The sequence below is a fragment of the Hemiscyllium ocellatum genome, chromosome 1, assembly GCF_020745735.1.
Source record: "Hemiscyllium ocellatum isolate sHemOce1 chromosome 1, sHemOce1.pat.X.cur, whole genome shotgun sequence".
Lineage (NCBI taxonomy): Eukaryota > Metazoa > Chordata > Chondrichthyes > Orectolobiformes > Hemiscylliidae > Hemiscyllium > Hemiscyllium ocellatum.
In genome coordinates, this window is record NC_083401.1 from 97,404,410 (window position 1) to 97,421,910 (window position 17,501).

Genomic DNA, 17,501 nt, shown 5'->3' on the forward strand with positions numbered 1-17,501 from the left:
ACATCAAGTCAGGAATGAAGACGTTGCTGACCTGTAAATTCTGTCCTGCTAAATATCAGGGGCATCCACATTTAGCAGGGACAGGAGATATATTGCTCACAGGCCCTCCCCCAGCTATCCAACCTCACTAGCACATCAGCCTAATCCACTGCAGTCCAGTCCAATTCAAACTCTTGAATCGATCTTTTAATTGACTGGTCTGACTTATCAAGTAACCACCTATACAATTTAGCACTATTAACAGTAATGACACACCATCAACACTTCTTTTCATAGAATCCCTACAATGTGGAAATAGGCCATTTGTACCAACAATTCCACACCAACTCTCCGAACAGCATTCCACCCAGACTCTATCCTGTTACCCTGCATTTCCCATGGCTAATCCACTAACTTACATATCCCTGGACACTATGGGCAATTTAGCATGACCTGTCCACCTAACCTGCACATCTTTGGACTATTGGAGGAAACTGGAGCACCTGGAGAAAACCCACAGACATGGGGAGAATAGACAAACTCCACACAGACAAACTCCACACAGACAAACTCCACACAGACAAACTCCACACAGACAAACTCCACACAGACAAACTCCACACAGACAAACTCCACACAGACAAACTCCACACAGACAAACTCCACACAGACAAACTCCACACAGACAAACTCCACACAGACAAACTCCACACAGACAAACTCCACACAGACAAACTCCACACAGACAAACTCCACACAGACAAACTCCACACAGACAAACTCCACACAGACAAACTCCACACAGACAAACTCCACCCACACAGATCTGGGTGGAATCTAACCCAGATCCATGGCACTGTGAGGCAGCAGTGCTAATCTCTGAATCACCATGCTGCCCCAAACATTCTTCATGGCTCATTTCTTTTACACATAAGGTTGTATCCTTGCAATTTCCTGCATATCATTCCCACTCCAAATTGATGCAAGTGCCTTTTCAAGTTTATTGAAAAGATTTCCACGTTCTAGAAGGGAGTTCAGGCTAGTAAATCATCAAGTCCTGGCATTCCTGCTGTGGGCTAATGTCCTGGTTATGTGTGCCAACATTAAAATATAGAATTCTTCACCAAAGTATAGAGAATTTGATTCTGAGTGGAGGGTCCTGAATCTCAGTCAGGGAAATACAATAGGCCTGAGCTGGCTACGATGGATCAGGAAATGTTCTCGAAATGAATGGCAATGGCAAACATTCAAAGAGCAAATGGGTAACTCAAAAAAGTTCTTATTCATGTCTTGTGCAGGAGCACAAAGAGAGTAGTGACCAAACAATGGCCTAGGAGAGAAGTTAGAAATAGCATTGGATGGAAGAGAGGTATACAAATTAGCAAGGACAAACAAGATTTGGAACAGTTTAGAAATCAGCAAGGATGGACCAGGGATTGATTAAGAAAACTAAAGTATGACAGTTAAGCTTGCAGGGAACACAGAAACTTACTGTAAAGTCTTTTATAGATATGTAAAGCGAGAAAATATTGCTTAAAAATAGAGGTCGATCTCTTACAGTCAGAAAAGGGGAATTTATAATGGGGAACAAAGAATTGGTTAAAGAACTAAGTTCATACTTCGCTTCATACTACACCGCTGAAGCCAGACGCCAACTCGAAGACACCTCCGCCTCCTCGGGTCCCCCCCCCCAAAAGTCACCAAACCGTCATCTCCCAGACCAAACAGAACCTCATCACCTCAGGAGATCTCCCATCCACAGCTTCCGACCTCATAGTCCAGGAACCCCACACCGCCCGATTCTACCTCCTTCCCAAGATCTACAAGCCTGACCACCCTGGCCGACCCATTGTCTCAGCCTGTTCCTGCCCCACCGAACTCATCCCCACCTACCTTAATACTGTCCTCTCCCCCCCAAGTCCATGAACTCCCCACACACATTTGAGATACCACCGACGCCCTCCACCTCCTCCAAGACTTCAGTTTCCCTGGCCCCCAGCGCCTCATCTTCACCATGGATATCCAAACCCTCTATACCTCCATCCACCATGACCAGGGCCTCCAAGCCCTCAGTTTCTTCCTCTCCTAACGTCCCCAACAGTACCCTTCCACTGACAATCTCATGTGTTTGGCTGAACTGGTCCTCACCCTTGACAATTTTTCCTTCGAATCCTCTCACTTCCTCCAGACAAAAGGGGTAGCCATGGGCACCCGTATGGGTCCCAGCTATGCTGGTCTTTCTTGTTGGCTCCATAGAACAGTCCATCTTCCGTAGTTACACCAGCACCACTCCCCACCTCGATGACTGCATTGACGCCACCTCATGCTCCTGCAAGGAGGTTGAACAATTCATCAACTTCACCACATTCCACCCTGACCAGAAATTTACCTGGACCATCTCTGATACCTCCCTCCCCTTCCTGAATCTCTCCATCTCCATTAATGACGAATGACTTGACACTGACATTTTTTACAAACCAGTCGACTCCCACAGCTACCTGGATTGCACCTCTTCCCACCCTACCTCCTGCAAAAATGCCATCCCGTATTCCCAATTCCTCCGCCTCCGCTGTATCTGCTCCTAGGAGGACCAGTTCCACTACAGAACACACCAGATTGCCTCCTTCTTTAGAGACCGCAATTTCCCTTCCCACGTGGTTAAAGATGCCCTCCAACGCATCTCGTCCCCATCCCTCCGCCCCCAAACCCCACCCCTCCAACTGTAACAAGAACAGAACACCCCTGCGCTCACCTTCCACCCTACCAACCTTCACATAAACCACATCATCTGACGACATTCCCGACACCTCCAAACGAACCCCACCACCAGGGATATATTTCCCTCCCCACCCATTTCCACTTTCTGCGGAGACCTTTCTCTCCGTGACAACCTGGTCAGGTCCACAACCCCCCCCCCCCCCCCCCCCAAAAACAACCCACCCTCCCATCCTTGCACTCTCCCCTACCACCGCAGGAATTGCAAAACCTGCGCCCACACCTCCTCCCAAGCCCCCAAAGGAGCCTTCCACATCCGTTTTACCTGCACATCCACCAATATCATTTATTGTATCCATTGCTCCCAATGTGGTCTCCTCTACATTGGGGAGACTGGATGCCTCCTAGCAGAGCACTTGAGGGAACATCTCCGGGACACCCGCACCAATCAACCCCACTTCCCTGAGGCCCAACATTTCAACTCCCCCCTCCCACTCTGCTGACAACATGCAGGTCCTTGGCCTCCTCCACCGCCACTCCCTCACCACCCGACGCCTGGAGGAAGAATGTCTCATCTTCCGCCTCGAAACACTTCAACCCCCATGGCACCAATGTGGATTTCACCAGTTTCCTCATGTCCCCTTCCTCCACCTCACCCCAGCTCCAACCTTCCAGCTCAGCACCGCCCTCATGACCTGTCCTACCTGCCTATCTTCCTTTCCACTTATCCACTCCACCCTCCTCTCTCACCTATCACCTTCATCCACACACACACCCCCATTCACCCATTGTACTCTATGCTACTTTCTCCCCACCCCCACCTCCCTCTCATTTCTCTCTCCACTCTGCAGGCACACTGCTTCTATTCCCAATGAAGGGCTTTTGCCCGAAATGACGATTTTCCTGCTCCTCTGATGCTGCCTGACCTGCTGTGCTTTTCCAGCACCACTCTAATGTAGACTCTGGTTTCCAGCATCTGTAGTCCTTGTTTTTACCTACTAGATAGCAGCAACTAGTGGTGGGAGCACAACACTGGCAACGCTGAGCGACATTCTCAGCAGAAGAGGCAGAGCAATGAGCATCAAGAGAACCGAAAGGCAGAAAGCAACAGAAATCATAGCCTCATTGCAGAGAAACTGAGATAACTGGAGAAAACGGTCAGAGAACCAGCAGATTCTGGCATAAATTGATAGATCTTTGGGCAGATAATCAGAGATTTAGGCCCTTGTTTTAGCAAACCTCTCCCCTGACAACACTGATCATCATACCCTGCCAGTTGCTGTCAAAGTCAGAGTGGCTTTGAACCTTTGGCTTTTTCCAAGGATCAGAGGGGAGGTGGACTTTGGTGATGTCTTGTAAACCACTGCATAACATCAGTAACTTGCAAAATCATGGTATGTTTCCAAGAATCCAACAGTACACACTGTTGTGATCCTGAAAGACAAGGAACAATGGGCTTCTCCTCCCACACTAGGTCCCCAATTGCAGTACAGTATATTATCAACTGCACTAATATCATCACTGAGGCTCTAAGTGAGCAGTCAATCACATATTCATCAACAGGAACAGCTTCTGTTCCCTAAAGATCCAGATGGTCTGTGAACCAACAATTTTGTTCTTCTGAACAGAACTCAGATGTCTGTATATGGCAGCAGCATTTGAAACTGGAAGTCAAAACTGGGAAAGGTGGCAGCACACTGATCAGCATGCATTGCTCAGAGGGAACACCTGCGAACACAACTGCATTCTGCATATGTATTCTCGCATTTCTGACTGTTGCCAAGTCTCCTTCATCAATTCAGGGTGCAACAGCTCTTCATTTCACCCACAAATCATCCTCGGAGAAATGGCTACTTAGCCCTTTAGAAGACCCCGAGACAGAGGTAGAGACACTACAACCAAAACCATTTGCTCAGTAAGACCACAGATCTGCCTTGGACTACAACTCTTGTCTTTCTTACTCCATGCGTAATACAGCAATCTTTGGTAAATAAATTGATAAATAAATTTAGAGAGATGAAGGCATGGCTCACTTGGTGTGTGGATGAAATGAGTTTCAATTCCTGGGCCACAGGCATCACTGAGGAAAGTAGGATCATAAAATCCCTACAGTGCACAAAGAGGCCATTTCGCATGAGTCTACAGCAATTCTCCAAGGGCATCCCCCCAATCCCTATAGCCTTGTCTTCATCATGGCCAATACAGCTAAACCCGCACATCTTTGGACTGTGGGAGGAAAACCACAGACATGGAGAGAATATGCAAAATCTACAGTCACCCAGAATCAAATCAAACTTTATCCCCATTGGTTTATCTAATACTACTTCTTTAGTGATAGTGATGGTACTTAATTCCTCCTCCACATTCTTCGTATTGATAGGATGTTTGAGGTATCTTCCACGATAAAGCCTGATGCAAACTATCTTTTAAACTCCTCTGCCATTCCCTTGTTCCCCCAAACTATTTCGCAGATTCATTTTCTAAGGGACCTATGCTCACTTTGAACTCTCTTTTCCTTTTCATATACTTAAATAATCTCTTATTGTCAGTTTTTTAAATCCTTGCTGGTTTGCCTTCAGTTTATTTTCTCATTTTTTGTTATATTTTTAGTCCTATGTTGGTTGGACTCTGAATTCATCCCAGTCTCCAGGGTTATCACTGACTTTGGCCTCCTAACATGCCTGTCTCTTTCAATTTAATACTCTTAACTTTCTTGGTTAGTCATGGGTTGGTTTATCTCTCTCAGAATCTTTCATTCTTAAAGGCATGCGTTTTCGCTGAGTCATGAATCACTCCCTTTAAATGTCTGCCTCTGCTTGCTTACTGCCATTGTTGCTAATCTATTTGCCCAGTTCACTTTAGCTAACTTTTATCCTTATTTCATTTTAAAATTGTTTAACTTTTAAAAAAAAGGCACAGTTATTTCTGACCCAAGATCGGCACACTCGAACTGAATATCAAATTGTACCATGTTATGATCACTATTTCTTGGGTACCTTTTACTCAGATAATTCCTTAAACCTGTCTCATTACCCATTTCCCAAAATAGTCTAATGTCTGGTTGGCTCCATGACATATTGCTTTAGGGAACAATCCATAATGCATTCTACAAATTCATTGTCGTAGCTACCCTTACCAATTTGACTAACTCAATCAGCATGAAGATTAAAGTCAGCCATAATTATTGTTCTATATCTTTTTATATGCTCTTATTATTTGCAGAATTCAGCTGCAGCAGCAGAGAGCAACGTAACAGAGGGATTTGGGAATCCTCGTCCATGAATCACAAAAAGCTAGGGTAATAGGGAAGGCAAATGAAATGCTGACCTTTATTTCAAAAGGGATGGAATGTAAAAAATAGGGAGGTTTTGCTAAAATACAAGACACTGGTCTGAACACATCTGCAATGTTATGAACAGTTTCGGCTGCTTATCTAAGATAATATTAACTTGGAGGCAGTCCAAAGAGGGTTCCCCAGGCTGATACCACGTATGAAGGGATTTTCTTTTGCAGAGATGTTGAATAGGTTGGGCCAATACTCATTGAAACTTACAATGAGAGGCAACCTTATCGAAACAGACAAACTTCTTAGGGACTTGACTGATACAGAAGGACTTGTGCCCCTTGTAGTAGAGTTAAGGACCAGAGGACGTGACCTCCGATTATGAGGTCACACACTTAAGTCAGATGAGGAGAAGTTTATTCTGTGAGGGTAGTGAATCTGTTGAATTAGTTACTGCAGAGGGCTGGGTTGTTAAGTACATTCAAGGCAGAGACAGACAGATGTTTAATCAGTCAGTGAATCAAACATGGGGAAAAGGCAGGAAAGCAGATTTGAGGATTACCAGATCAGCTACAATCTCATTGAATTACAGAGCAGACTCGATGGGCTGAATGTCCAGCTTCAATATCTCTGTCTTATGATCTTGAGATATTCTAAATAATCAACTTGGTCGGGATTATACATCCTATATTTTTCTGTTTTGTCACATTCTGACAGTCTTAAGTGTGTGCATGGGATTCTGCCAAGTGCCCTAGTTTCCTACCACAGTCCAAAGATGTGCGGGTAGGTGGACTGACCATGCTAAATTGACCGTAGTGTGATAGGACCTGCACGCTACGTGGGTTAGTCATGGTAAATGCGGGATTATGGGTATAGAATGAGGGTGTGGGTCTAGGTGGGATGCTCTTTGGAGGGTTGGTGCAGATACTACAGGTCTAAAAAGCCTTTTTCTGCACTGCAGGGGATTCTAATGATTCTATGAAGTGAGTTGAATTGGGATTCATTGACAGATCAAGAGCAATCTTGAAGAACATGAAAACATTTGAAGAAAGTTATGTAAAATGTTGACATTAGGCAGAAATGGCTTCACTGAATTTTTGTCACAAAATGTTTCATACACGTTGCAGCATAGCAAAAGTGCTAGAAATAATAAAGAAATCCTCCCATTCTAAATAAGATAGAGACAGAATTATTTCTGCATGTCCTATCTAATTAATATCTAAAAACAAAGCTTGTCCAACCTCTCCCTAGTATTCAAACCGTTGAGTCTTGGCCAGATCCTTGTAAATTTCTTCTGCACTCTTTCTAGTTTAACAACTTCCTTCCTATAGCAAGGTGACCAAAACTGAATACAAAACTCCAAGTGCAGCCTCACCAACAAACCGTACAACTGCAACATGGCTTCCCAATTTCTTATACTCAATGCCCTGACTGATGAAGGCCAGTGTGCCAAAAGCCCTCTTCACTGCCCTATCTACCGGTGACTCCACTTTCATAGAACAATGCACCTGAAGTCAAAGGTCCCTCCGTTCAACTACATTCCTCAAGGTCCGACCATTCACCATGAAACTCCTACCTTGATTTGGCTTTGTAAAATGGAACACCTCACATTTATCGATATTAAACACCATTTACCGTTTTTCAGACTACTTCCCCAGTGGATCAAGGTCCTGCTGCAATTTCTGAAATCCTTCCTCAAGGTCCATGATACCGCCTATTTTAGTGTCATCTACAAACTTACTAATCATACCTTGTACATTCTCGTCCAAATTGTTGATATAGATAACAAATAACAATGGGCCCAGCACCGACCCCTGAGGCACACGACAAGTCACAGGCCTCAAGCCTGACAAAGCGTTCTTCCACTATTACCCTCTGCTTCCTACTATCAAGCCAATTTTATATCCAATTTGCCAGCTCCCCCAGATTTTATGCGATCTAACCTTCTGAGCAGCCCACCACATGGAACACTTACTTATCAAAGGCCTCACTGAAATCCATATACAGATGATGCCTACTGCCCTGCCCTCATCAACCTTCCTATCACTTCAAAGAATTCTAACAAATTTATGATGCAGGATTTTCCATGCGCAAAGCCATGCTGACTATTCCTAATCAAACCCTGTCTTTCTAATTGCATGTATATATACCTTATCCCACAATCTTCTCAAGTAACTTACCTACCACAGATGTTAAGCCTACTGGTCTACAGTTCCCAGGTTTCTTTTCACAGCCCTTCCTGTATAAGGGCACAATGTTCATTACCCTCCAATCTTCCAGAGCCTCACCTGTGGCTAACGATGATACAAATATATCAGCCAGGGCCCCTGCAATTTCTTCTCAAGCCTCTTCCAGTGTTCTTGGATATATCTGGTCAGGACCAGATTTATCCACCTTCATACATTCTAATACAACCAAAGCTCCTCTACTCTGATATGGACTGTCCTCAAGAGATCACCACTAACCTCCCAAGTTTCCCTCGTCTTCATGTCTTTCTACATGGTAAACACAGGAAAAATATTCATGGAGGACCTCACCCATCTCCTGCAATTCCACGCATACATGTCCATTTTGGTCCTATTCTCTCACCAGTTATTCTTTTTCCTTTAAATGCTTAAACTACCTCTTGGGATTCACCCTAATCTTCTTAGCCAGGCTATTTTGTGTCCCCTTTTTGCTCTCCTGATTTTTTCAGTAAACTTTTGTATCTCTTATATAACTCCACAGATTCCCTAGATCTCAGCTGCCTGTACTTGAGCCATGCTTCCTTCTTTTTTCTGTTCAGAGTCTCAATACCTCTGGTCATCCAGGGTTCCCGTTCCTGCCAACTTTGCCCTTCACCCTCACAGGAACATACAGATCTCGAACTCTAGCTAGCTATCTAACTTCTAAAGGCCTTCCAATTGCCAGAGGTCCCTTTTCCTGCAAACAAACTACTCCAATCAACTCCTGCAAGCTCCTATCTAATTCCATCAAAATTCACCTTGCCCCAATTTAGAACTTGAACCTGTGGACTAGTTTTGTCCCTCTCCATAACTATTTTAAAATTGAGAGAACTATGGTCAATGGTCCCAAAGTGCTCCCCACTGTTTGTTGGGGCTTCTTGAGCAAAATCACTAAAGACAACACCATCAAGTAAAACATTAAGCTTGACTATCAATGCACCTTAAATAAACACACTTTCAATTTAGTAAATCATTTAGCAAGTTATCTACTAATAGCAGAATAGTTAACATTTTATTCAGAAAATTGCTCAATTTGTGTCAAATATTGGATTTTCAAAATTCAAGAGGAGATTGACAAAGCACAAGTTTGGAACTAGTTGAAATCTGAGAAAAATTAACAAGGGTTCTGAGCATGTCAAGCAATTCACAAAATTTTAAAGAGAATTTTAACATAAAGAAACTGTCTACATCTCCTGAACTGACAGCTAGCCAATCAAGAGCCTCCATAAAAGAATTCCCAATTGCTAAGTCAAGCTTTGGTCTCATCTTAATGAGAAGGTCAATGATAATTAAAAACAACTGAGGGATATTAGGTTAAGTTTTTAATCAACTGAATAATCCCTTTTATCTAGATCAGTGTCAAGGATCTCGACATAGAAATAACGGGTTACTTGGTAATGGAATACCCGCCTCGATGGAGTTGTTTCACTTGCAGCTAGCCTGTGACAAGTTGAGCCTATTGCACCAAACCTTCCTGTTGTACCCACTGAAAAAAAAATCTCTATCAGTTTTCAATTCAATCTCATCTTGTATGATTCTGATGACCATCTGTATGGTGAAGTATTTTCCCATCCCCCATTCATCTAAACCATTCTTCTTGTTTAACTTCATAACAGTGTTTACAAAGTCAGAGTCCACGGACAGAGGAATGGGGGAAACACGTCATCACTGTTGAGAATTCTGCTTATGAAGGTGTGTGAACAGAATCATATTAAAAATTGGTAATGTGTTTGCAACAGAAATTGGGGCCTTAATTCCAAAATAAACCCATGATACTGAACCATGAAATCTGACAAAATTCCAAATGTAAGAAACAAGTCAAAATAAACTGATTGAAAGTCAAAAGGGGAAACTCGATAGGTGAAATGATTTTTAAAATAAAAACAACATCTACACTGAAATCTTCTATTCTAACACTAGACAATCATACTTTCTGATTCAGGAATGATTGTGGAACAGGATAGTTAACTGCTGAAATGTTACCTGCCCTGGGCACATCCAATTAAAGGTTTAAGTCAACAAATTAAATGTGGAACTGCCCAACAAGGGAAAATGGAATGAATTGTTATCTGAGCAAAGACACTGTTCACAATCAGACCAGACTGATGAGGAATTAGAACTGGAAATCAATCAATGTCTTGTCACATGACAGGGAGCTGGAAAAGGTTTAAATGCAACTAGAGTTTATGGAGAGAGAAAGACAGGGTAAGAAAGACTTTAGGAGAAGGAAAGAGAGAGGAAATAAAGAGAGTTAGGGGTGGGGGAGTGAGGCTGTTCCATCTCTGGAAGTTAGAATTTGAGTTACAGGCTCAGAGAGACCTGAAGATAGATAGAAGCTGCTAAAGAAAACTCATCTCCACACAGTAACAAGTTAAATGTCCTTTGTCTGCAACTAAGTTTTGAATCTGTTAAAAGTTGAGCATAAATGCGTGTGAGTAAAGGCATTCCCCACGCACATAAGGAGAACACCCAAAGACCAACACATTCCCACTACAATAAAGTGGTGCATTGCTGGCCAGATCAAAGACATTTAAAGAGAAGCCAGCAAAAATAGTGCACACTGATTTGGTAAGTTCTGAGGAAGATATCCCAGAGGGTGCAGCAGAACCCATAGGGATCTTTGCTGTAGAATCTAGCCACTTGGGATAACGTGCCCTATGTGTAGCCTCCCCACGTAATCTCCCCGAAAGCTGTAGGAGTTTTAAACTCGTGCAAGTGTCCTAGTACACTGTCCTGAAAGCAAGCAACTCTTCTTTTTTTAAAATCAAGAACACTGGGACTATCAATCCCTAATATCAGGGAAGACTCTAAAACCTCATCCAGAATTTGGCTCAGGTCAGGAAAGTGGGTGAAGTGTATATATCTGATCCCCCTCCACACAATGTAGTTTAGTCTCAGGCCCAGTGACAGTAGAAATTGTCAGAGCTAATGGAAGAAGATGCTCAAGGATGCCCTCAAAAGAACAGGGTATGATGCTCAACTCATCGATTGCCAGTTCTGATATGCTACAGCGAGAAACCGTAATGACCTCTTCAGGAGACATACACTGGTTGCAACTGATAGGGTACCCTTCATTGTCCAGTACTTCCCGGGAGCCCAAAATCTGCACCATGTTCTTTGCAGCTTGCAACACATTATTGATGAGGATGAGCATCTCGTCAAGACCTTCACCACGCCTCCACTTCTCACCTAAAACAACCACCAAACCTCAAACAGATCAATGTTTGCAGCAAATGGCCCAGCTTTCAGGACAACATCAACCACAACACCATAAACCCTGTCATGGCAACCGCTGGAAGACATGTCAGAGTGTCAACACGGATACCACCATTACACATGGGGACAACACCCACCGTGTACACAGCAGGTACTCATGTGACTTGGCCAGCAGTGTCCATTTCATACTCCGCAAGCAACGATGTCCTGAGGCATGGTATGTTGGCGAGACCAAGCAGACAATACAACAATGGATGAATGGACACCACACAACAATCACCAAGCAGGAGTGCTCCCTTCCAGCAGGGGAACACATCAGCGGTCAGGGACATTTGGCCTCGGATCTTCGGGTGACCACCCTACAAGATGGACTTCGGGACAGCAAACAACGCAAAGTGGCCCAGCAGAGGCAAATCCTGTACCCATGGGGATGGCCTCAATTACACACTACAGGTGACCCCACTGCACTTTACACTCTCACACAACTCAACGCATGTACCTTCTCACAGGCTTATACTCCATCACACACTCACTTTACCAAGCTTGCACACATGCAAGCACACACTCTCTCACGTGCATTCACATGCACACATTCACTGTCTCTCTCCTGCATGCACACAGATTTAAGGAATGAATTTATACTTGCAGAATTATATTTGCAGAAACATTCTATTTTGCTCAAAAAATGCATAACCCACAGGCAGTCAATCCATGTAATATTTTGTAAATTCCACTTTGGAAACAGAACCAGTCTGACTCAAGATAGGGATACAGACAGACTCTGGCCTCACAGCTGCAATGCAGTGCATAAACTGAGTGACACCTTTTCTTATAAAACCTTCTTATCTTGAGAATGTGATTTAAAAAGAGATTTGGGATTTACATATTAATGAACTGAAACTAGCAATCCATTCTAAAAGATGAAAGACTTAATCCAGGTTGTTCAATATATCATTTCAGCGGCATAACACTGTACTCTTTTGCTATAAATTCTGTGCCTTATGATTCCGCTTCACAACCACCTGACGGAAGAAGCATCGCTCCGAAAGCTAGAGCCTCCAAATAACCTGTTGGACTATAACCTGTGATTTTTAATGTTAGCAGGGACAGATTTCCTACTCCGTTAGCAATCAAGTTGTAGTAATCCCAAAAAAGTTAGATCTAGTCAAGAACAAGCAAGAGAATGAGCAGCCATGGGAATCAAGGAAGGGCAAGCTGGAAGGTGCCAAAGTAAAAATTGAGTCAAGAAAGGACCCCAGAGGAAATAAATGAGGCAAGACGAGACACGTTAAGTATAACAGATTCTGTTGGGCTCCCAAGAAAAGGAAGGGGCACCTGAAAATAAGCCACTTCAGATAGGTTTTAAAAAAGGTGCATAAAGCTAGACAAGGTTCAGTGGCTCTGCGGAGGGTAGTGGTATCCAAAGGTTGAGATGTAACAGATATAAACTCAAAGGGGTAAATACAGACAAAAAATGTATCAGGAATCATGGAAAGGCCAGAGAAATTAAGATTTGAAGGTAGCAAGCCTGAACTGGCAGGCCATTAAATGTAACTCAAAAAAGGTTTCCATAACAATGAGCAGGTGAGTAGGAGGGAAGCCTCACTCTGCCAAGTTAAATGAGAGTCAGGACAGAAGTAGCAGAAATTGAGGGAGACACAGCCAAAACATGGCCAGAGTCCTACTGTTCAGAATGAAGTTCCCAAACCGAGCAGATAAGTGTGAAAGACAAGGGCCCACATTCCCGCAGGCAATACATATATATTTGACAGTTTTGAAATAAAAAGCACTTTAAGCAACCCAGCAAATAGGTCCAGTGACATTACAATAACTATCAAGAAAAATCTCCAGAAGCTTTTCAGAAGTCAAAGCCAGCCGGACAATCAGCACCTCATATACGTCTTGATGCAAGTGGAATGCTGACTACAGAGGCAGAGTGGCTTCAAGGAAGATCTTTATACAAAAGAGTAGAGTTTTCACTACACTGCAAGATGCACTAACGGCTCAACGTAATATCCAAGATGGGCCACAGGCAATTGGATATCTGCAATGCAACCATTTGTCTCAATGGTAGCTGTATTCCTCCCCACCTCCCCTTGGATACATGATTTACAGTGCTGAATCTAACTGCCTTTAACCATACAATTTTGAGAAATTAGTCAGTTAAGGGTCAATGTGACTTTTATAACATCTACTTGTTAGGTTCTTTTCCCAAGTTTTCACACACGAGATGCAATTCGCGCACAACAACTTCTGCAAACAGTTAAGGTTTATTAAAATCTGTACAAGCTAGGTGACCCGCCACCTCCCGAGACCCTCTTCACAGGCACACAAAGTCGAACCAAAGAACCTGAACAAAGAAAACACATCACCTTTATACAGCTCGGTTGGTCATGCTTACTGGTACTCTGGTCACTCATTCACAGTCACATGCCACTCAAGACAACTCGCTCCCCCCCACCCAGCCACACCCTCACAGTCACATACCAGTCAAGACACAATGCAGTGACCACCTCAACTCCAGAAACAATGTAACACAAATCACCCCTTAATGGTCAGCTCTGGTGTGAACTGTACTTTTTTGGTAAAAAAAAAACGGTGCAGTCAGAATTTCAATTGCAATATTTTGTAATGTTCCAACTGACTTCTGAAATCGGCGATGATGCAGCAAATGGTTCTGAATGGCAAGGGATGGGAATGGAAACCTTCCATATTTCACCTACAAGACAAAGATACACCACCCTGCTCCTGGGGCATTCAATTTCTTGCAGGTCAGCAGAACAAATTAACTCTTTAATATCACAAGATAAAAGCCTCTAGCTCTGGACTACAAAAAATGTCAACAACCTGTGCTTTGTACTCTATGCAAATAATATCTTTGTTTCATCAAAATTTGGGTTTAAAAAGATCAAACTATATGGGGCGGGGGGGAAAAAAAACAGGAACAAGCTACTGAATTGGGACGATCAGTCATGATCACAATAAATGGCGGAGGGCTCGAAGAGTTGAATGACCTACTCTTTCTTTATGTTTCCAAGTTTAAAACATGGAAGAAGTTCTATTCAGCAATATTTCTTAAATCAATCTTCAAAAGAATTTTAAAAAGAAAATGCATATGACTCCTGAACTGCTGCCTAACAAATAAACCACACCCACAAAACAAATTCCTACCTGCTAATACCAGTTTTGTACTTTTAGACTACACCTTAAAAGCAAGGATATTAATAAACTGGTCTTGTATGATTCTAAGTGTGTCTGTGTTGTGAAATATTCACCCCTCCCTCCTCCGTTAACATCCTGCATCAATGTGTGTGTAATAGACAGTATTTCAGGTTTAATATTCCAACAATGTTATTGAGGTCACTATAAAATCAAAGTCCACAAACAAGGGCAGTATGCCACCGCTGTATAAAGTGGCAGGAAACTAAATTTCAAACTGGTAAGACAAAGAGAAGACATACAATTTCTGATTTATTTCAAAGACATTATGGCAAAAAAAAATTTAGGCTCATTTTCAGGTCTAGGAAGATCACCAAGTGCTGCATCATCATCTGGGATGTGGTAGGGTTCCTCATCGAGTTAGTCACTTGTTAGTTAGAAGTAATTAATTATGCATAATTAAGTATGGTTTAACAGGATATAGGAATATTAAAGAATAGCAGGAGAAAAAGGGGCTTACGATCAATTGAAACATTCAATGTGATTGTGGCTGATTTTAACTTATTTCCTTCATGTCCCCCATATTTCTGAATTCCCTCAGTCTCAAAACAAAACTGGGCCAGCTTTATAAACTTGGAACAATTGCAAACCGCTGAGCTGGATATCTTAAAGATTCACAACCTTTTGAGTAGATGTGATTTCTCCTCATCTTAGTCCTAATTGGTCAGCCCTTGTTCCAGATTCCTCAGCCAGTGAAAACAACCTTTCTGTTTCTACCCTGTCCAGTTCTTCACAACCTTTAAATGTTTCAATGAAATCATCTCTGGGCCTGGATGGTGCAAAGTGACAGGGCAAACCTTGCATAAAATTCATGTTAAAACTTGGTTGACATCATGTTAAATGTTTCAATGAAATCATCTCTGGGCCTGGATGGTGCAAAGTGACAGGGCAAACCTTGCATAAAATTCATGTTAAAACTTGGTTGACATCATGATTTCCCACTCTGCATGTTTCCAGTGCACAGATGGCATCCCTGGGCTGCAACCCCATCAGTCAGGCTGTGACACATAGAACGTACCAGAGGTGCCTGGAAACATGCCAAGTGCTATTTGTTCACTTTTGGGCTTCTGCAGTTTCAGAACGAGTATCAATGCAGAACTGAATTTTATAGCCAACATCTCTAAATAGTATACAATTATAAAACAAAATGTCATAGTAATCTGACATGGGTAAAATAGAGAAAATGTAGTTTTTCCTTTTTGCATAAATTCAATTATAGCACACAGGTCAATATACTACAAATACTGGAAAACTGAAACACGGTAGAAACAGAAAATGATGGAAAAAGCTCAGCAGGTCAGGCAGCACCTGTGGAAAAAGAAACCGTTATCAATTCAAATTTTTAATCAAAACTGAAAAAATTGTCACACAACATTTTCAGCAGCAAGCACAGAAGCAGAGAATTGGGGTGCCTGGTCTGGCAAACTTCAGTGATGCTAAGAAATTGATGCTTCCAAATTAATTAAAATAATACATCTATTCTAAGCTTTAAAAGCTTTCTTAATAAAGCAATAAATTGATAGCAATATTTTTTGAAATTATAAAAATTATAGTTTAAAAATTTGAATGAACATTGTCTGAATTATTAACTTAGGTCTCTCCATTATTGATCTAGTGACTTAACTATTCTTCCTGAATTTGTTGTCAGAAAGCAGATCCATAATGATTGTTTGCTGTACCATGGCCAAGTGGCAACGTTTTTTTCGTACAACTAGTGGGGCAAAGACACAGGTCCCAAGTCTATCTTAACTGGAACAAGGATTCAATCACAGGCTCAAGGCATTAACCCAGTCCACACACTCGCTGAGCTAACCAGAACATTATCACTACATGTACCAAATTGATCTTAGTAAGCTCCACTTTATTAAGCACAATAACCTCATCCAGTTTAAATTAATCAAAAATGAAAAAAACTTATGCAAGTGGTTGTTAAGTCATATCTGACTCAAGAATAAAACATTTTGTGTTATAATGACCCTGTACTATAAAAGTCACGAGTTCACTCCTTAACTCAGATCAAATTATCAAATTTCTTTTTAAAAAAAATAATTTACTAATTTAAACAAATTGTTTTATTAGTTGTGAGAATAACAACAATAATGACTGCAAAAGGAAAATGTTTTATATTGTTTTGTTTTCAGTACTCCCAATCATATGTACTGTAATACAATTAATAATGCATATGGTTTCCAAGACTAAGTTCTGTCCCAGATAATGTTTTCATAAAGTATTATATGCAGAAAGATTATAGTACTTCTAGATGTGCTTTACAGCCTCATAATAAATAACATAACGAAGTATTTATTTCTCGCCTAGTCTTCAACGAATGAAATTACCTATAAAGGGTAAGAAATGACAAAAACTTACCCAAACAAACTTCCATCAATAAGTCCCTGTGCACGGTAGGCATCGTGTCCCAAATGCAGCAGGCAATAAGAAGAGTGGCAGTGTATTTTGTGGATTGAGGTTTATATTTAAGGAGTTGGAGCAGTGAACAGGAGACTGTGCTGCTGCTGCTCCTGCTCACTCACTGAGCCACCTGAGGCCAGGAGGGCGGGGCCTCACCTGCCGGGATCCGCGCGAGAGGCCTGGGAAGTCTACATCACGCGGGCAGGAATAATGCTGCTGCTGCAAAGCAAGTGGGAAAACTTTCCTTTGCAGCTAATTTATTTTTACACAAACGACTTTATTTGCATACTGCTCCCTTATCAGGTGTCACTCAAGTTGTCCTGACACTTTTCTTTCTACTGCACCTAAACCCGTGGGCAAGTTTAAATTCAAGAAACAAATGTGAAAATGATGGAAAGGTGCACGAAAGGAAAAACCAAAGTTTCTGGGAATGCCATAAGTACTTCAGTCGCTGA

The 17,501-nt window shown here is 42.2% G+C and overlaps 1 protein-coding gene across 2 annotated transcripts in view; it reads right to left on the bottom strand.

The window, feature by feature from the left end:
* LOC132819390 (PGAP2-interacting protein-like) overlaps positions 1–17,154 on the bottom strand; it is a 116,030-nt gene extending 98,876 nt beyond the window's left edge. For both annotated transcript variants that reach the window (XM_060830884.1, XM_060830876.1), the window contains exon 1: positions 17,005–17,154. In XM_060830884.1, coding sequence (XP_060686867.1) covers positions 17,005–17,047 — 43 coding nt within the window. In that variant the 5' untranslated portion in view covers positions 17,048–17,154. The remainder of the gene's footprint in view (positions 1–17,004) is intronic.
* Positions 17,155–17,501: the final 347 nt, after the last annotated feature.